The 20,565-nt window shown below is 46.7% G+C and overlaps 1 protein-coding gene across 2 annotated transcripts in view; it reads left to right on the forward strand.

The window, feature by feature from the left end:
* Nucleotides 1–2,126: 2,126 nt before the first annotated feature.
* CAMSAP1 (calmodulin regulated spectrin associated protein 1) overlaps nt 2,127–20,565 on the forward strand; it is a 96,720-nt gene continuing 78,281 nt past the window's right edge. Inside the window, exons 1-2 of one of the 2 annotated variants that reach the window (XM_039461351.2) lie at nt 2,127–2,278; nt 2,428–2,587. In XM_039461351.2, the coding sequence (XP_039317285.2) occupies nt 2,428–2,587 (160 nt within the window). In that variant the 5' untranslated portion in view covers nt 2,127–2,278. Of the gene's footprint in view, nt 2,588–20,565 lie in introns of both variants that reach the window. The other variant, XM_039461352.2, reaches the window with a different exon arrangement.

A 20,565-nucleotide genomic window follows, 5' to 3' on the forward strand; every position in this document is an offset into this window, starting at 1 on the left:
CTGGGATTACAGGCACCCACCACTATGCCCGGCTAATTCTTTGTATTTTTAGTAGAGATGGGGTTTCTCCATGTTGGCCAGGCTGGTCTCAAACTCCTCACCTCAAGTGATCTGTCCGCCTCGGCCTGCCAAAGTGCTGGGATTACAGGTGTGAGCCACTGTGCCCAGCTTGATAAAACCTATTTTTGAAGCACCCACAGCTATCATACCCAATGGTGAAAGACTGGATGCCTTCTCCCTGAGATCAGGAGAAAGACATGGAGGTCCACCTCTTGCTGCTTCTATTCAATATTTCAATGGAGGTTCTAGCCAGGGCAAGGAGGAGAAATAAAAGACATCCAGATTAGAAAGGAGGAGGTAAAATGATCTCTAATCACCGATGACATGCTTTTGCATAGAGAAACTCCCAAAGAATCCACTAAAAGACTAGAAGAACTGATAAATGGGTTTAGCAAGGTTGCAGGATACAAGATCAGTATACGAAAAGCCCTTGAAGTCACTCTTGACCCTTCTGGGTCACACTCCATATCCCATCTGTCACTCGATGGCTTCCTGCCTCCTTCCCAACACTTCCTAGTCTGTTCTTCACTCAGGAATCAGAATGACTCTTTTAAAGGGTCAGTCACATCCTTCCCTGTGCTTAAAGTCTTCTGATGGCCGCCCATTTCCTGCAGAGAAGGGGCCCCAGTTCTAATTGTGTAGGACCTGCCTGCATCCCTCCATGCCTCTATCTCCCAGTTCCCACCAGTCCCTCCTGCTCCTGGGTTCTCGACTTAGGGGTCTCTGCTGTGTTTCTTACACACCAGGCTCTCACCCCCTGCCCAAGATGCTACTTCTGCGGTTATCCTCACCCTTGACGCTGACCTCCCGCTGCCCTTTGCTTAAATAAGTGTCCTCTTCCTATGGCTTTCCTGGATCACCCCGCCATGCCCACCCCGTGTTCTTTTCACATGGCAGGCCCACAAAGAAACAGACAATCAGAACAGACCTTTAACAAGTAAAGACAATTAGTAACCAAAAAACGACGCATGAAATCAGTCATCAAAAAAGCCCAGCCCCAAATGGCCTCAACGCTGAATTGAAGCCTGCAGGTGAGTCGTTGTGTAAATGACCGCCTGGGTGCTCTGGGCGCCTGGCATTTCACACTTGCCCCGCCTTTGGCACAGGATGGCTCGTCCAGGGACAGCCAGGCTGGAAGCCCCGCGCCGGGCGCCTGCTCCCAGGAAGCTCGGCCTCTCCCGGCGGCACGTAGGCAGGCTCTCCTGGGGGCAGTTCTCCATTCCGGCGGTGAGGTTCTCGGACGAAATCCTCGGAATGCAAATTCTCACGCGTTCCAGTCATTCTCAGCTCAGTGCGGGACCCCGACGCAGGCTCCAGGGAAACGAAGTCAGCACCCCTTCCAGGGGATGCGCCTGCGGGGCTGCACCTGCCTGGGCCTCAGGGGTCCCAACGCCCACCTTTCCTGGACCGGGATGGGGCCTGGAGACCATGGCAGGTCCACCTGGTTGCCAGTCCGCTGGAATGTCGCCTGCCGAGGTCGCCGCCGGCCACACCCACGCGGTCCCCAGGGCGCTGGCGAGGAGAGCTGTCGGCCAGCATGCTCCGCTGTGGCTGAGGTGGGGACCAGCCAGGCCAGAAGAGGAGGCACGGCGCGGACAGAGGGCTGCTGCGGGCTCTGCCGGGTCCCCGCCGCGAACCCGCCTCGCCCCGCCCCGCCCCGCCCCGCCTCGCCCCGCCCCGCCCCGCCCCGCCTCGCCCCGCCTACTCCGCGCCCTGCGCGGAGGCATCGGAGCAGCAGAGCAGGAACGGACAGGGCCGGGTCCTACTGCGCCTGCGGAAGGGGGCGGGGAGGGGCGGGGCGATGCTCACTGCGCCTGCGGAAAGGGGCGGGGCGGGCACAGGCCGGCAGTTGCCACCTACTGCGCTTGCGGAAAGGGGCGGGGCCGGCGCGAGAAGGGACCGGGGCTGGGGGCTGGGCCGAGGGCGGGGCGGCGGGCGGTGCCTACTGCGCCTGTGCGAGGCCGCGGCGGTGAGCGCGCTCCCGCCTCGTGGCCGCCGCCTCCGCTGCCGCTATCGCCGCCACCGCTCACCCGGGGCTGCGCACGCGCCGCCGCCGCCCCCGGCCCGCGCCCGCGCCCGCCCCCGCCCCCGTCCGGGTCCCCGGCCCGCGCGCTCCCTTCACCGCCTCGCCGGGCCGCGGGCTCGGCGCCTCCTCCGCCCGGGCTCGGCGCCCGCAGCATGCAGCCTTCGCGGGGGCGGCGACGGCGGCGGCTGTGAGGTGAGGCGGGGGCCGCGCTCGGGCGCCCCTCCCGGCGGGCCGGCTGCGGGGCCGGGCGGGGGCTCGGGGCGCACCGGGCCCGGCGCGGCGAGGGGCGGCGGCGCCGCCTTTGTTGCGGCCGGGCCGCCGCCTCAGCCCTTTGTCTGCAGATGGTGGACGCGGGCGGCCGCGCGGCCGCCGAGGGCTGGAGGAAGATGGAGGCCCCGCCGGACGGCGCCGCCGACCTCGTGCCCCTGGACCGCTACGACGCGGCGCGCGCCAAGATCGCCGCCAACCTGCAGTGGATCTGCGCCAAGGCCTACGGCCGAGGTGGGCCGGCGGGGGGCGCGGGGCGGGGGCCGGGGCCGGGGTCCGCGCGCCATTGTGCCGCGCCCGCGCGGGGTCGGGGCTGGGCCGCCTCCGAGGTCCCGGCGGCGCCCGGGCGACGGGGAGCGTGGGGACGCGGTCGCGGGGCGAGGGGGCGGCGAGGGTCGGGGCTTCCGCGCCTGTTCGGGAGCGCCCCGAGCCTAGCGTCGGCGGCGGGGAGGAGCCGCCCGGTGCCGGGCGCAGGGAGGGACCGCGGGGACCCCGGGCCGCCGTGCGGGGTCGGACCTGTGATTCCAAGCCTTTGGCTTGGGACGAGTTTGGATCCTTAAAGTCATCAGCTGTTGAATTCCCCAACTCGAAATTTGGTATTCCGCTGATCGTGCTTAATCATAATGATCCCCTTTGGTTAATTCCTGTTTGGAAGAACTAGGTAACCTTGTTACCGAGTCCAGGTGGTGAGGCCCTAATGTGCTTAGCGGATTAAGACGCTCCTGTCGGGTGCCCTGGGAACGGGGCAGACCAAGTGAGTCTCTTAAGTGGCTGACTTCTCTGCTAATTTCAGGTGCTTTGTTTCAGGTGCAAAATGAAGGTAACCCTTGTGTAATCCTCTTTTCATTTGAGGCGTTCTAAAAAAATTTGCCTTCGTTCTGGTGAAAAATTACCCTTTTTGGAGTAAGACTAAAGGAGGCAGAAGCCTTCCAGAGAGCAGTTCAGGTGACCAGTTTGGAAGGCGCTGAGCAGGCGTTGCCGTTTTTGACAGTGGCCTGTGCCTTAGCTAGACTCGAGTTAGTCATAAGGACAAACACGTTTCGTCAGTTTTAGGGATTAAATACATAGCCTTATTTCGAACTGGTGTTTGTGCTGTGTAGGTAGTCACCGGGAAGGAGTTTTCCCTTGTTTTCAGTTTTACAGTGCTTGTTCGCTGGCTCAGTGGAACCTTACTTTTACTTTTGTGTTGTAATGATGGAGAAACACGGCCACATCCATGACTTCACATGATTTTTTGAGAACGGAATTGGTAAGGTGTATACATGAAATTTGAGTCAGGTGAGAACCGCCCGAGAGCAGACACCTGGGCATCTCGCGGTCAGTGCTGCCTGCCTGGTCTCACCTGCCTCCCGCCGTGCGTTGGTCACTGTTTTGCTTTTCTTTGTATTTTGCTGTATGTGCTCACAGCACTAACTCTGCTTTGTTTACACCTTTAACAGCGATGTTTCTTTCTGAGACTGGTTTTTGTAATTCCGTTATTCCACGTTAGGTTCTTAGGTTCTTCCCGACTTCATCTTCACTTCTCTGCATTCTTTTCCATTGCTGCGGAGCGTCTTACTGAGGCCTGTCCACCGCAGCTGCTCATGGGCGCTGGCTGGGCTCCCGTAGTTGCTGGGGAGCCCGGTGCATTCTTGGCCCTGGCTCCTGAGGTCCATGCACAAGGTTTTACTCCTGCATGTGTTTTTAAGATTTTCTATGTGGAGAGGGCTGAGGGCTGAGGGCTCGGGTAGCGGTTGTTAGACTGATTGCTATAAAAAGAACTTTCATGGTTTGCTTTCCAATTTCTTTAGCAAGGTGCCTGCATTTTTATTTCCTTGCATTTAGCTTTGGCATTTGGCATGAGATTTGTCAGCTATCCAGAAATAAATATGCGTCTCTCTGTGGTAGTATTGGCTTCGTCTAGTTTCAGTTCCAGTACCAGATCGCTTTTTAATACTTGTTGAGTCATCAGATGAATTCAGAATCTGATACTAAAATGGGCTTTCAGGTTTTGGAATCATTAAAAAGGTAGGCCATTTAAAGAAAAGAAACAGCAGCAGGAGCTGGAGAAGACTGGATACCATCTTAGGGTCTGAGACCAGAGTGCTCCTTACTGGTGGGCGACAGTGCCTTAGTACATCAGACCTCAGTTTGAGGCGGTCTGGTTTCTACTTATTTTTGCCGAGACAGAGGGCATTTACATTCTATACCTTGCTTCACAAGGGAGCATATGTAATTACGAAAAACAAACAAAAAGACAGTTTTAAGCGTGTGTGGTGGTTTATGTTTATGTCTCAAAAAATATTTTTGAAACGGAGCCTTGCTCTGTTGCCCAGGCTGGAGTGCAGTGGCACGATCTCGGCTCACTGCAGCCTCTGCCTCCTGGGTTCCAGTGATTCTCCTGTCTCTGCCTCCTGAGTAGCTGGGATTACGGATGCATGCCACCACGCCAGGCTAATTTTTGTATTTTCAGTAGAGACAGGGTTTCACCATGTTGGCCAGGCTGATCTTGAACTCCTTACCTCAGGCATTCCATCGCCTCGGCCTCCCGAAGTGTTGGGATTACAGGTGTGAGCCACCGTGCTCAGCTGGTAGTTTATACTTGTAATTCCAGTGACTTGGAGGCAAAGGTGGGAAGGTCACTTGAGTCCAGGAGGTTGAGATGGGGTCTGCCTATGTTTCCCAGGCTGACCTCCAACTCCTGGGCTCCAGTGATCCTCCTGCTTCAGCTTCCTGTGTAATTTTTCTTTTTTCTTTTCCTTTTTTTGAGATGGAGACTTGCTATGTCGCCCAGGCTGGAATGCAGTGGCTCAATCTCAGCTCACCACAACTTTCCTTTGCTAGGTTCAAGCGATTCTCCTGCCTCAGCCTCCCAAGTAGCTGGGATTACAGGCATGCTCCACCACGCCCTGCTCATTTTTTGTATTTTTGGTAGAGATGGGGTTTCAGCATGTTGGTTAGGCTGGTCTCGAACCATTGACCGTGTGATCCACCTGCCTCAGTGTCCCAGAGTGCTGGGATTATAGGTGTGAGCTACTGCACCCAGCCGTAATTTTCTTTTTTTTGTGGGGATAGAGTCTCGCTCTGTTGGCCAGGCTGGAGTGCAATGGTGTCACTTCGGCTCACTGCAACCTCTGCTTCCCAGGCTCAAGTGATCTTCCTGCCTCAGCATCCTGAGTAGTTGGGACTACAGGCATACCACCATTCCTGGCTAATTTTTGTATTTTTTTGTATAGATGGGTTTTTTCTTTAGAAAATTTTTATTTTTGTAAAAATGGGGTCTTACTATTTGCCCAGGCTAGTTTCAAACTCGTGGGCTCAGGTGGGCTGCTTGCCTTGGCCTCCCAGAGTGCTTGGATTACAGGTGTGAGGTACCATGCTTGGCCTTCCTGTGTAAAACTGTGTAAAAATGGAGAATCTTTACTTAAATTTACAGATTTGAGAGATCCCAGTTCAGATGGCCAAAAGACTTGCTTCACCTCTGCTAAAGTGATTTATGTTGTGGTAAGGAGGCACAGCCTGGGTGTGAGATTCACTGCTACCCAGTGTGGTTGTGTCTTGTAAGAGACTGAGTGGGGGAAGGGTTTTGGTGGGATAGTGCGGGTGTCTACCCGCAACAGTTCTAATCCAGGAGCATTTGTTTCTTTTAAATGTCTCTATGTACTTCTCCAGCTTAGTTTTCAGTTAATCAGACATGGTTCTTTCAATATGGATGCTTTAATCGGAAATGACTTTTGGGGGTATGATGGTGAAAGTGGCTTAAATATTTAACTTGTTATAGGATTGCTCATTAGATGCCAAATAAAGCCCATCTTCCATTTGTATCAAGATTGAAAGCATGCTGAAACTCCAGGGCTTCCTGCTAAGTCTTACTTTGCATTTGCCTTTGGAGATTCTTGGTGTCTCTGGGGCCACTAGTCTGCCATTGTAGTAAGTGGGTAGGCTCAGGAGAGCTTGCCCTTGGCGAGGCCTTGTGGCATATGGCTGTGCAGAAACAGTTCCTCCGGTTTCATTCTTCTCTGGGGCCATAGCCAAGAATTGCGGGCTGTCTTGGGCTTTTATTTTTAGATCCCCCTGCCTTTCTTTTGGTAACTCTCTTGTTTCATTGACAGTGTTTTCATTTTTTTAGGAATAATATATTGGACATGTTGAAAATTGTTCACTTAAAAATGCCTATAAGAAGGCACAGAACCTGCTTAGTCACCATGTTTTGAGGTGATGTTTGAGTGAAATTTGTAATAAATTGGTAAGAGAAGTTTAGAGGGGTGGCTTAAGTTGCATTTATTTTATAGCGTAGCATGCTGGTCTGTAGCAGTGCAGTCCTGGCTTTGATCTTGTCCACTGTGCATTTTATATGTGCCCTTAGGAAACTCAGAGGTATCTAGGCCTTGGTTTCAGGGGACAGTGTGGAGAGCAAGCTTTTATTGTCTCTCATGGACAGTGTTAAAAAACAAGCCAGGCAAAGTACTAGAATGCACTCAGTTGTTTGCAAGGATGTTGCCATGTAGCTCATTGGAAGCCAAGTTTTCTCTTTGTGCAGAGCTGAGCTGCCCTGAACCCTAGGGTACTGGATGGGAGCTCAGGGTTCAGGACTTCATCCCATGGCTTTACTGACAGCACATGGCCTGCCCAGAGGCCACATGGCCTGCCCAGGGGCACACTGTTGGGAGGAATGGTCAGGTCCCTCCTCCTTGTTCTCTCATTCTTGCTAGAGTAATTTAAACTATTGATTTGGAAACCAGGTTATAGAATAAGTCGTCATTGTGAGGATGCTGTGGCCTGTGAAGCCTGGGTTTTAGTCCCCATCTCAGGGACCAGCTGTTTCATTATATAGACAACAGGAAGAGTTGCAGTTTGCTTACTTGATAGTATGAGCAAAACCCCTTTATAATCAAGTCCAGAGGGTCACCATATTGTTCTGTTGTAGTGACTTTTGGTTAAAATGAAATCTGTGCTCAGAGCCCCTTTCCAGCTCCAGAGTGGCTATGAAACCATGGTGTCTCTTCTTCCCTGAGGAGGGCAGCAGTGGCTGGAGTCTTGGTGTAAAGAGCCTGCTCTTGGTGGCAGCACACTTGTAACCACATTGCCACGTTTCTGAAAGTGATGACTTGTTCAGATTATTTGTTTATGAGTTTAGATTGTATATTCATATCGTCTTTGGTTGTTCTTGACAAGGGATTTGGGTGTTTTTGAGATGGGGGTTACAGAGCATCTTCAAATGCTTCTGAGCACCTGCTAGGTGGTACTAGATACTGTGGGAGTTGCTGGTTGGTCCAGCTAGCATGACCTTTCCTCTGAAGAGGTGTCCTGAGAACCACCTGCTGCCTAGTTATGTGTGTGTGTCTGTGAGGCCAGGGATTATGGTTGTCCCACTTACTGCTGTGTCCACAGTACAGAGTGCTCAAATACTTGTTGAATGGTTAGCCCCCAAGAGCAGAGGGAGGGTGATTGGCTGCAGCCCTGTGCAGAGGAGAGGTGTCTTTAGGTATACTGAGTAGATTAACCTTGTTGAGGCAGAGGATTTGTGGACTGAAATAGTAAGTGATTAGTTTGGAAAATAGTCTGGGGCCAGATTGTTTACAGTGCTCAGGTTGGCTGGGGATTTCTTTGATGATGTGTTCCTGGGAGAGTTTTTAGGTAGGAGGAGAGGGAGCCTGGGAAGATGTTTTTAGCAGGTCGGAGTGGGTAGAGGCCATAGACAGGTGTACTGTCTGAGAGCTGATGTCGTTAAGCTTGAAATGCCAAAGACTTGCCTGTTCATCTTTTCATGTTTTTGAGACATGGTCTCGCTCTGTTGCCCAGGCTGGAGTGCAGTGGCATGATCACAGCTCACTGCAGCCTTGATCTCGAGTGATCCTTCCACCTCAGCTTCCAAAGTAGCTAGGACCACAGCTAGGACCATAGGCCTTCACCTCCAGGTCCGGTTAATTAATTAATTTTTAGTTTTTATAGGGGTGGAGTTTCCCTGTGTTGCCCAGGCTGGTCTCAAACTCCTGAGCTCAAGCAGTGCTCCCACCTTGGCCTCCCAGAGTGAGTGAGTGAGTCAATTTACTGTGCCCTGATGGACTTGCCTGTCTGTCTGGAGAGGGAATAGGAAGGGTAGATGGAGCCAACAGATGTAAAAGCTGAATCCATGGAGCTGGACTGGCTGACAGTGGGTGTGGGAAGTGGCCAAGGGTGAGTTATGATTAGCTGGACTGTCATGGGGAGCCCAGATACGGGAACAGTGGCGTCCTTGACAGAAATATTTACAGTCATTATTTCGTAACATTTTTCTACTTTCATAACTTTGTTATCACTGTAGAAAAGATCTTTAATGCTGAGCACGATGGTTCACGCCTGTAATCCCCGCACTTTGGGAGGCTGAGGCGGATGGATCACCTGAGGTCAGGAGATTGAGACCACCTTGGCCAACATACAGCGAAACTCCGTCTCTACTAAAAATACAAAAATTAGCTGGATATGGTGGCGTGTGCTTGTAATTCCAGCTACTCAGGAGGCTGAGGTAGGAGAATCGCTTAAACTCAGGAGCAAGATTACACCACTGCACTTCAGCCTGGGTGACAGAGTGGAGACCCTCTCTCTTGGAGGCTGAGTGTGGTGGCTCACACCTGAAATGTCAGCACCTTTGGGAGGCTGAGGTGGGAGGATTGTTTGAGCCCAGGAGATTGAGACCAGCCTGGGCAACAGAGTGAGACTCTTGTCTCTACAAAGAATGTAAAAATTAACTGGGTGTGGTGGTGCATGCCTGTGGTCCAAGTTACTTGAGAGGCTGAGATGGGAGGATCACTTGAGTCCAGGAGATTGAGGCCGCAGTGAGCCATAATTGTGACACTGCACTTCAGCCTGGGTGACAGAGCAAGATCCTGTCTCAAAAAAATTAAACTCACCTGAGTTCAGTTGGGCATTGCATTGTAAACTGTGGGGCCCTTAGTATCCTCTTCAGGCCTCCTGTAGCAATGGAAGTGTCTGCATATACAGAGACCCATAATGACAGGCTGAGGAGCCTGGCACTGTAAAGGGCCGATGCTACTGGCAGAACAGGGGAAGGGTACAGTAAGGAAGACTCCCCTGAGGGAATCTGGGTTGTTCCATTAGAGTGAAAACTGTGCCTGAGAACCAGATGGAGGTAAGGGAATGAATTAAGAGAAGCAAGGACAGTTGGGGGAAGTGCAGGGGAGTGTGTGATGTGGGAAAGACTGGTGGCTTCATGGTGGTAGTGGCCACAGAGTTGGAAGGTGAAATTAGACTGGAAAAAGTGCCGAGGCCAGAGCTTAGAATGCTTTAGGTGACTGATTGATTGGGGATTTGCTCGGTGGGAATTGGGGAACCACTGAAGGTTTCTGAGGAGGGGAGAGGTATGAAATCTGAGCTTCTCCGAGAAGAAGTCCCTGCTAGGGTACAATGGTTAATGCCTGTTGTAAGGTATGAAGCAAAGACTTTTGTTTTAGACCTTTTTTTTTTTTAAATAGAGACAAGTTCTGCCAGGGCTGGTCTTGAACCCCTGGGCTCAAGATATCTTCTTACCTTGGCTTCCCAAAGTGCTGGATTACAGATGTGAGCCACCTTTGAGAGAACCATTTTTATCAAGGTGTGATTTGTATGTGGTAAAGCACACAGGTTCTAAGAGTTTTGTTTGAAGAATCTAAACCATTGTGACCACAACCACAATTAAGACAAAGAGCACTAATTTACACTCCCAACAACAGTGTAAAAGTGTTCCTATTTCTCCACATCCTCTCCAGCATCCGTTGTCTCCAGATTTTTTTTTTTGAGGAAGGAAGAGGAAGAGGGATAGAGAATGGGGGTGTTGCTTTATTGCCCGGGCTAGAATGCAGTCTAAAAATGGGTATGCTTAATGATAGAGACATAAAATTGTGCTTAATGATAGAGACATAAAAAAAATGAGGGAAGAAAAGAACTAACAAGCAGCCAACCAATATTTCATTTAAATCTGTAAATAGGTGTGATGCGATAAGAGTGTATATTTTGTGTATTTAAAGTGGAGAGTTATATAAATGTTAAGTAAGTCTACTTGTTCCAGATCTGAGTTCAAGTCCTGGATATTGTTGCTAACTTTCTGTCGCATTGATCTGTCTAATATTGATGTTGAAGTCTCCCACTATTATTATGTGGGAGTCTAAGTCTCTTTATAAGTCTTATATATCTGGGTATTCCTGTATTGGGTGCGTATATATTTAGGATCTTTAGCTCTTCTTGTTACATTGATCCTTTTATCATTATGTAATATCCTTCTTTGCTTCTTTTGATCTTTTGTTGCTTTAAAGTCTATTTTATCAGCAAAAATAGCAACTCCTGTTTTCTATTTATTTATTTATTTATTTTTGCTCTCCATTTGGTTGGTAAATCTTTCTCCATCCCTTTGTTTTGAGTCTTTGTGTATCCTTGTATGTGAGATGGGTCTGGATGCAGCATACCGATGGGTCTTGGCTTTTTTTTTTGCCTGTCTATGTCTTTTGATTGGGGAATTTAGTCGATTTAAATTTAGAATTAATAATAATATGTGGGAGTTTAATACTGGCATTTAATGTTCGCAGGCTGTTTTGCCCATTAGTTAATGTAAATTCTTGATTATGTTGATGCTCTTTATTTTTTGGTATTTTTTAGAAAGGCCGATACTGTTTGTTCCTTTCTATGTGTAGTGGTTCTTTCAGAAGCTCTTGTAAAGCAGAGCTTTCATCACTGGTGGTGATGAAATCTGAGTGCTTGCTTGTTCACAAAAGATTTTATTTTTCCTTCGCTAGTGAAGCTTAGTTTGGCTGGATGTAAAATTCTGGGTTGAAAGTTCTTTTCTTTAAGGATGTTGAGTATTGGCCCCCACTCTCTTCTGGCTTGTAGGGTTTCTGCTGAGAGATCTCCTGTGAGTCTGATAGGCTTCCCTTTGTGGGTAACCTGACCTTTCTCTCTGGCTGCCCTTAGTATTCTCCTTCGTTTCAACCCTGGTGAATCTGACGATTATGTGCGTTGGGGTTGCTCTTCTTGAGGAATATCTTTGTGGTGTTCTCTGTATTACCTGGAGTTGAATATTGTCCTGCCTTGCTAGGTTGGGAAGGTTTTCCTGAATAATATTGCGAAGCGTATTTTCCAGCTTGGATTGATTCTCTTCGTTACATTCAGGTACACCTATCAAATGTAGATTAGGTCTTTTCACATAGTCCCATATTTTTTGGAGACTTTGCTCATTCCTTTTTATCCTTTTTTCTCTAATCTTGTCTTCTTGTTTTATTTCATTAAGTTGGTCTTTGACCTCTGATATCCTTTCTTGTGCTTGATGAATTCGGCTGTTAAAACTTGTGCATACTTCATGAAGTTCTTGTGTTGTGTTTTTCAGCTCCATTAATTCACTTATATTCCTCTGTAAATTGTGTATTCTTGTTAACATTTTGTCAAACCTTTTTTCAAAGTTATTAGTTTCTTTGCATTGGGTGAGAACAAGTTCTTTTAATTCCCAGAAGTTTCTTATCATCCACCTTTTGAAGCCTGCTTCTGATAATGAAACACGCTCGTTCTCCATCAGGCCTTGCTCCGTTGCTGATGAGGAACTGTGATCCTCTACAGGGGTGTAGAGGAAGAGGTGTTCTGATTCTGGTTATTCTGAGCCTTTTTAGGCTGGTTTCTTCCCTTCATTATCAATTTATCCATCTGTGGTCTTTATAATTACCGTCTTTATAGTTGGGTTTCTGAGTGAACGTCTAACTTGTTGATTCCCAGCGCTGAAATCTGCGCCGGCCAAAACAGCAGCGTTAAGATCGATGATGGCGCTTTTCTGACTCTGCAGCAAGAACCACCACACCAAGGCAGCGGTAAAACCGCCTTGCCGGCCGCGAGAGTCGCGCTGGTGACCCGTGGGGCTCCACCGCTGGGAATCTCCTGGTGCATGAGCAACAAAACTTCTTCTGAAAGTGTGGCGTCCTCTCGTTCTCTGTACTTTTACTGGGAGCTACAATCCCGAGCTGCTAGTGATCAGCCATGTTGGATCTCTCTCCCTGTCTCCAGATTTTTTAATGATCACCATTCTAACTGGCGTGAGATGGTATCTCAATGTAGTTTTGATTTGCATTTTTCCTTTTTTTTTTTTTTTTTTTTTTTTTGAGACAGTTTCGCTCTTGTTACCCAGGCTGGAGTGCAATGGCGCAATCTCAGCTCACCACAACCTCCGCCTCCTGGGTTCAGGCAATTCTCCTGCCTCAGCCTGCTGAGTAGCTGGGATTACAGGCACGCGCCACCATGCCCAGCTAATTTTTTGTATTTTTAGTAGGGATGGGGTTTCACCATGTTGACCAGGATGGTCTCGATTTCTTGACCTCGTGAACCACCCGCCTCGGCCTCCCAAAGTGCTGGGATTACAGGCTTGAGCCACCGCTCCCGGCGATTTGCATTTTTCTAATGGCCAGTGATGATGAGCATTTTTCATATGTTTGTTGACCTCATATATGTCGTCATTTGTAAAACGTCTGTTCATATCCTTCGCCCACTTTTGAATGGGCTTGTTTGTTTGTTTTCTTGTATATCTGTTTTAGTTCTTTGTAGATTCTGGATATTAGCCCTTTGTCAGATGAGTAGATTGCAAAAATTTTTTCCCATTCTATTGGTTGCTGATTCACTCTAGACTGGACAGTGAAAATGTGGCTCATATACACCGTGGAATACTATGCAGCCATAAAAAACGATGAGTTCATGTCCTTTGTAGGGACATGGATGAACCTGGAAACCATCATTCTCAGCAAACTGACACAAGAACACAAAATCAAACACTGCATGTTCTCACTCATAGGTGGGTGTTGAACAGTGAGAACATAAGGACACAGGGAGGGAAGCATCACACACTGGGGTCTGTCGGGGAAATCGAGAAGGGACAGCAGAGGGTGGGGAGTTGGGGAGAGATAGCGTGGGGAGAAATGCCAGATATAGGTGATGGGGAGGAAGGCAGCAAATCACACTGCCACGTGTGTATGTATGCAACAGTCTTGCATGTTCTTCACGTATACCCCAAAACCTAAAATGCAATAAAAAAACAAAAACAAGATAAAGAGCATTCTCATTACCTCCCGAGTTTCCCTTGTGCCCCTCCCCAGTGGGACCCACCCAGGGCTTCACTGCCCTGCTCTGTTACTGCAGATGAGTTTCCTGTGTGCGTCTAATCTGACTTCTTTGACTTATTTTAGTATTTTTGAAATTTATTCATATTCTGTAGATCTTTTTTGCTTAGTAATAATATTCCATGGTATGGCTAGCTCACGTTTTATATCTCTGTTCATCTGTTGTTGATTATTTGGGGGCATTTCCAGCTTTTGGCTGTTACGAATAAAGCTTCTGTGAACATTATGTGGACAGATGTTTTCATTTATCTTAAACAGCTGTGCTTGGGATTACTGGGTAATAATAAGATACATATGTGTAACTGTCTAAGAAAGTGCCCAGTTGTTTTCCAAAGGGACTGACTTATTTTGGCCAGCAGCGTACCTGAGTTCCAGTTGCTTTGTGTCCTTGCCAACACTGGATGGGGTCAGTCTTCTTGATTTTAGTTATTTAAGTGGGTGGGTTATATCTCACCATGGTTTTAGTATTCATTTCTCTGATGACTAAATGATAAGCATTTTTATATGCTTATTGGCCATTTGAGTATCTTTTTCTATGAGGTATCTTAAAATCCTAGGCTAATTAAAAAAATTTAGTTTTGAGTTAATTGGTGTATATATCTTTTTTCTTTAAGCAATTTTTATTTTTGTAGGAATGGGATCCACTAGCCTGTGGCCCAGGCTAGTTTTGAACTACTGGACTGAAGTGATTCTTCTACCTCAGCCTCCCAAAGTGCTAGGATTACAGGTGGGAGCCACCATGCCTGGCCAGTTGGAGACAATTGTATATTAGCATGCATTTTAAAGAAATACTATACAGAGATCCTTGGCACCCTTTACTCAGTTTCCCTGATGGCAACTTCTTCCAAAACTATAGCATAATACTACACTAGGATATTGACATTTATCTAATCCAGGTTCCGATCATTCTGTCCCACAAGGACCTCTTCTGTCGCCCTTTTCTAGCCATCCCTGCCTCGCTCCCTTCTGCTTCCTTTGGCTTTATTTTGCTCTTCTTTGTCTAGTTTCTTGAGCTAGGAACTGTTATTATTGGTTTAAGACCTCTCCTCTTTTCTAATATAAGCCTCTAGTGCTATAAATTTCCCACTTAGTAGTGCCATAGCTGCATCCCACATATATGTGGTATTTTCATTTTCATTCAGTTCTAGGTATTTTTTAAACAATTTCCTTTGATAATTACTTTGACTCAATGTCTTAGTCCATTTGGGCTGCTATAACAAAATTTAGTAGTCTCCTCTTACCAGTAACCTTTTGTCAACTGTGGCCTGAATATGTTACGTGGAAAATTCTGGAAATAATTCATGAGTTTTAAATCTCATGCTGTTCTGAATAGCATGATGAGGTCTCACGCCATCTTGCCTGGTACCATGACTCATCCCTTTGTCCAGCGTGTCCACGCTGTATATGCTGCCCTCCCAAGTCACTGGTATCTTCTCTTCCAGACATCCCACCATGGACAATGTCATGGCTTGATGATAAAGGATCTCCCCAAGCAGATAATCCTCTGTCCAACCTGTTGTCAGAGGTTGGGAGTAGCCTAAAGCTAGGTCACTACCACACCTGTGTCCTCCATCTACTTTATCTCATCATGTAGGCATTTTCTCATCTCACATCCTCATAAGTGTGTTTTGAGGGCCAGGTGTGGTGGCTCACACTTGTAATCCAAGCACTTTGGGAGGCTGAGGTGGGAGGATTGCTTGAGTTTAGGAATTTGAGACCATCTGGGCAACACAGCAAGACCTAGTCTCTACGTTAAGAACTGGCTTGGCGTGGTGGCTGTGTGCCTGTAGTCTCAGCTACTCAGGAGGCTGAGGTAGGAGGATCGTTTGAGAATTTGAGGTTACAGTGCGCTATAATTGTACCACTCCAGCTTGGGCAGCAGAGTGAGACCTTGCCTCAAAAAGAATTTTGCGTTTTGGAAAGCATAGTACTCAGCCCTATATGAACATATTTTGTTTCAGGAATCCACTGAGGATCTTGCAGCTTATCCCTTGGGGATAAGAAGGGACTGCTGTACCTTTGAGTAATTTATAAATGACAAATTTATTGTTCACAGTTCTGGAGGCTAAGAATTCTAAGATTAAGGTGCTGACAGATTTAGTGTCTGATGAGCGCTTGTTCCTCATAGATTGCACATTCTGGTGTCCTCATATAGCAGAGAGGGGTGGGCTCCCCCAAGCCTCCTTAGTCTTGTTCGTGAGGGTGGAGCTCTCATGACCTAATCACCCCCAAAAGGCCCCACCTCTTAACACTACCACAGTGGGGATTAGGTTTCAGCATGAATTTTGGAGGGATACAAGCATTCAGACCACAGCACTCCTCAGTGATTTCAGACTCTAATTTTCAAGTGTTCACGGAGATTTTCCTATTTTGTCTTACTATGTCCCGTATGATTTCATTAAGGTAAGATAACATAGTTTGATTTCTATTCTTTTTTTTTTCCTTTTGTCATCTAAGATGCATGGCACATGTATGACATGATTTCTTTTATACTTTTTAAAGTTTGTTTTATGGCCTAGGATATGGTCTATTTTAGTGAATGTTTCATGGGCATTTGGAAAAAAAAATGAGTATTCTGCTGTTATTTGGTGGAGTATTCTATCAGTTGCATTCCGCTGGTTGGCTGTGTTCTGATTTATGTCTTTGTTGGTATTCTGTGTGGTGGTTCTGTCTGGGGGTGTTGAAGTCCCTGACTATACTTGTAGATTTGTCTGTGCCTCTTTATAGCTGTGTCAACATTTTTCATGTACTTTGAGGCTCTTATAGTTAGGTGCATAAACTTTTAGAATTTTAAGGTCTTTCTGGTAGATTGATCCTTCTATCCTTATATAATGTCCCTTTTTGCCTCTCATAATTTTTTTTTTACTTTATTAATGTAAAATGTTTTTTACATTAATAAAGTAGAAAAATTAAAAAAAAATTATTTTCTAAAAAGTGTTGCTGGGTGGGGGGTGGGAATAAAAAAAAAAAGAGTATGTTCTTGGGATATCTTTTTCCCTCCTTTTAGTTTTTAACCTTTTTAAGCTGTAATTTGAAGTGTAGTTCTGGTAAAGAGCATGTAATGATGTCATGTTTTTTAATCTACTCTGTACCAGTCTGTTTTGATTGGTGTAAAGTATTTACATTTATTAATAACATTATATTGTTGACCATTACTATTGATATATTAGGAGTTGAGTCTGACATTTTATTGTTTTCTGTTTTCTCTGTTTCTTGTTTCTGTTTCTCTCTTCTTGACTTCTAAACTGGCTAATTGACTATTTTTAAGGATTTTATCTAGATTTATTTATATTGTTTCTGGGTATATCTCTTTGTATAATTTCTTAGTGATTGCTCTGGGTATCAGAGTATACTTAATGAGACTTAGAACAGTTTACTGATATCGTCGTTTTACTGTTGTGAGATGTAGAAATCTTTTTTCCATTTAGCTGCCCTTACTCTTCCACTTTTAAATATCACTGTCTTGATTATCTGACGGTGTTATAGTTTTTGTCATTATATATCATTTAAAAAACTCATAAGGAGGGTAGTCATTACTTACATTCTCTCCATTATTTTTTCTTCCTGATCCTCCAAGATTCCTTCTTTCGTTATTTTCTTGCTGTTTGGACAGCTTCCTTTAGCCATTCTTTAAGGTTTGACAAATTTTATTTTCTCTCTCTTGATTTTCCTCTTCATTTTTTTAAGGATAGTCTTGCTGGATATGGAATTTGCGGTTGAGTGACAGTTCTTTTCCTTCAGCACTTGAAAAATGTGTGCCACTTTCCTCTGGCCTCCATAGCTTCAGATGAGAAGTCACTGTCATTGGAGTTGGTGTTTCCCTGTATGTATCATGCCATTCCCCTCTGGCTGCTTCAAAATATTTTGTCTTTAGTTTTAGAAGTTTAGTCATGATGTGTCCTGGTGTAGATTTCTTTGTTTGTCTTATTTGGAGTTCACTCAGTTTCTTAAAACGTTTCATTCATTTGTATCATTCAGCATGTTTGGGAAGATTTTACCTCTTTCAGTTACTCTTTCTGCTCTTCCCTCTGGGCTCCAGTGGTAGAACCCTTGGATCTTTAGTTCCTCTTCTCCTGTAGGTCTCGGAGGCCCTGTTCTTCTTTTCTCCTTTGTATTTTCTGCCTGTTGTTCAGGTTGGGTAAATTCTGTTGCTCTGACCTCAAGTTCAATGATTCTGTCTTCTGTGATCTCAACTCTATTGCTGAGCCCATCCAGTGAGTTTTAAAATGTCTGTTACTATATTTTTTAGTTCTTTTTTTTTTTTTTTGGAGACAGAGTTTTGCTCTTGTTACCCAGGCTGGAGTGCAATGGCGCGATCTCCGCTCACCGCAACCTCCGCCTCCTGGGTTCAGGCAATTCTCCTGCCTCAGCCTCCTGAGTAGCTGGGATTACAGGCACGCGCCACCATGCCCAGCTAATTTTTTGTATTTTTAGTAGAGACGGGGTTTCACCATGTTGACCAGGATGGTCCCGATCTCTTGACCTCGTGATCCACCCGCCTCGGCCTCCCAAAGTGCTGGGATTACAGGCGTGAGCCACCGCGCCCAGCCCTATTTTTTAGTTCTTTATTTGGCTGTCTTTACTGAAATTTTCTAGTTTTGTTTCAGGAGAATTTGTGATTACTTGGGAATGATTTCATGCTAGTTGCTTTAAAATCCTTCTCACATAGTTCCAGCATTTGATTTATGTTGGTGTTTGCGCCAGTTTATCGTCTTCTGATTAAAGTACTCATTTCCGATGGCTTCCTGATCATTTTGGCTGTTTTGTTAGGAAACTCTGGATATTGTTTTATTTTAGCAGTAGTCACCCTGTTGAGGTGTAGCATGCAGGCCTGTCCTACTTCTGTGACTGTGGTTCTGGTGATAGTCTGACCTTCCTAGCCTCTGTGGTGCTATTTCAGTTGCTTGACTTAACTCCTCCCCTGGAGCCCCCATGGGTCCCTACTGATGTTGCTCGAGGGCAGAAGGAGCTTCCCAGGCTAGGGAGCATGCTGCCTCTGGATGGACAGAGCAGTGTCTGTGCACAGGACCAAGAGCTTCCCAGGCTGGTTGGTTGTTTTGTCAGACTACCCTGGCCTCTGACGGGTGGAACGTTTCACCTTCACCGCTGAGTGCATGGAGCGTGGCTCCCTGTGCTGGTGTCCACCACTCCCCTCAGCTGCATGGCTTCCCTCAGTGGGCAGAGGAGTCTTATGACAGTGGGGAAAGAGAGTTTGCTGGTGATGGTGGTCCCACTGCAGGACTTCCCGCATATAGGGTGTGTCTGGTTTTCGGGAGTGGTGTCTCAGGCCCTCCCGTTGGGGAAGGAGTGCTTCTGGGCTGGGTGATCTCTTGCTGATGTCCCTACCTTCTTAGTAGGGCTTGGGCTTGCCTTGCAAGGTAGGTGCTCCACCCAGGGCAGAATGAATGTACCTAGGTTGTGTCTGTTGCTAGGCAGGGAGTCAGGAAGCATTGGGCCTGACCTTCTGTTGGGTGGGGGGTCATAAGAATACCCCGTCGTTGTGTCGGTCCACCAGTCCTGGGGCCCCAGGCCCCAGTTTACCTTCCTCTTCCACCTTTCAGAGTCCTCCTTTCTCTCTTGAGTTCTTTCCCGGGTTTATGGTTATGTTTAGAGGAGAGGAGGAGGGAGAGACCAGTCTGTGACATTTTCTCGTGGCTGGAAATTCCTTCTGGCTCCTTGAAAAATCTTCCCTTTGTCTTTGGATTTCATCAGTATTACTATGAATTCTTTGGTCCGTGGATGTCTTTTTTTTTTTGAATCTTTGCTGGCATTTTCTGGTGTTTCTTGAGACTATGGTTGCATGAATTTTACAAGTATTGCAAGATTCTCATACATTCCGTGTTTAACTACCGTTTTTGCCCATTTTTTTCCTCCTCCTTGGGCCTCCAGTTACATTTCAGTGGCACAGTGTCTATTATTTATCTTCTCTAGTATAATTTCCATTCTTCTGTCTCATTGTTCTTCATTCAAGATGGTTTAATTCTCTCATCTGTATCTAATTGGCTGTTCATTGGTCCATTATATAAAGTTAAATTTAATATGTTTTTGTGTTCTGTAATCTTTGTTTCTTCTATTTTCCTTTTCTTTTTTCTCGCCTCCCCTCTCCTCTTCTCTTCTTCCCCGAACCTCTTCCTCCTCTGCCCTCCTCTCCCCCTCCCTCCTCTCTTCCCCCCTCCTTCCCCCCCTCCCTTTCTTAACCTCCCTCCCTTTCTCTCCTCTACTCCTTTTCTCTCTTCCCCTCCCTTTCTCCCCCACCCCCCTTTTCTTCTTTGAACCAGATCTCATTCTGTCTCCCAGGCTGAAGTGCAGTGGCACAGTCATGTCTCACTGTAGAAATCCTGGGCTCAAGTGATCCTCTAACCTCGGCTTCCTGAGGGGCAGAGACAATAGGCAGGTTCTGCTTTGCCCACCTAATTTTAAAAACTTTTTTGTAGAGATAGGGTCTCACTGTGTTGCCTAGGCTAGTCTCAAACTCCTGAACTCAAAACAATCCTCCTACGTTGGCCTCTCAAAGTTTTGAGATTATAGATGTGAGCTATTGTGCGTGCCTAGCCTAGAATTTCTGATTTGTTCTTTTGAAAAATTTACTTATAGAGATCTGGTCTTGCTGTGTTGCCCAGGCTGGTCTCCTGGGCTCAAATGGTCCGCTTACCTTAGCTTTCCAAAGTGCTGGGATTCAGGTGTGAGCCCCCACACCCAGCCTATTTTGTTCTTTTTCTAATCTGTCAAATTCTTTTTTCTTCTTTCGATTTTTTGTAATTTCCACTTTTCTGCGAAAAATTTCAATTGTTTGAAGCATGGTAACTTAAAGTCTATGGGTGGTACCTTAAGTTGTAGGGTGTTGTGGGCCTGTGTCGTCACGTTTGGTTTTTAGCAGTTTCTTATGAAGTGTCTGCACATGGTTTTCTTTGAGTTTATTCTGTTTGTGGTTTTCTAGGCTTCTTGAGCCAGTAAATTGGTGTCTTTCACCAGATTTGGATCATATTTATTCATATACTTTTTGGCACCAATCTTTTCTCTACTTAAGTGTTGGAACTTTTGATGGTGTCTCATACTCCTTGAAGACTTGTCATTGTATCACTTCAGTTTCTTCTATCTGTTCTTCCGATTGGA

This window comes from Saimiri boliviensis, chromosome 2, assembly GCF_048565385.1.
Source record: "Saimiri boliviensis isolate mSaiBol1 chromosome 2, mSaiBol1.pri, whole genome shotgun sequence".
NCBI classification, from domain to species: domain Eukaryota; kingdom Metazoa; phylum Chordata; class Mammalia; order Primates; family Cebidae; genus Saimiri; species Saimiri boliviensis.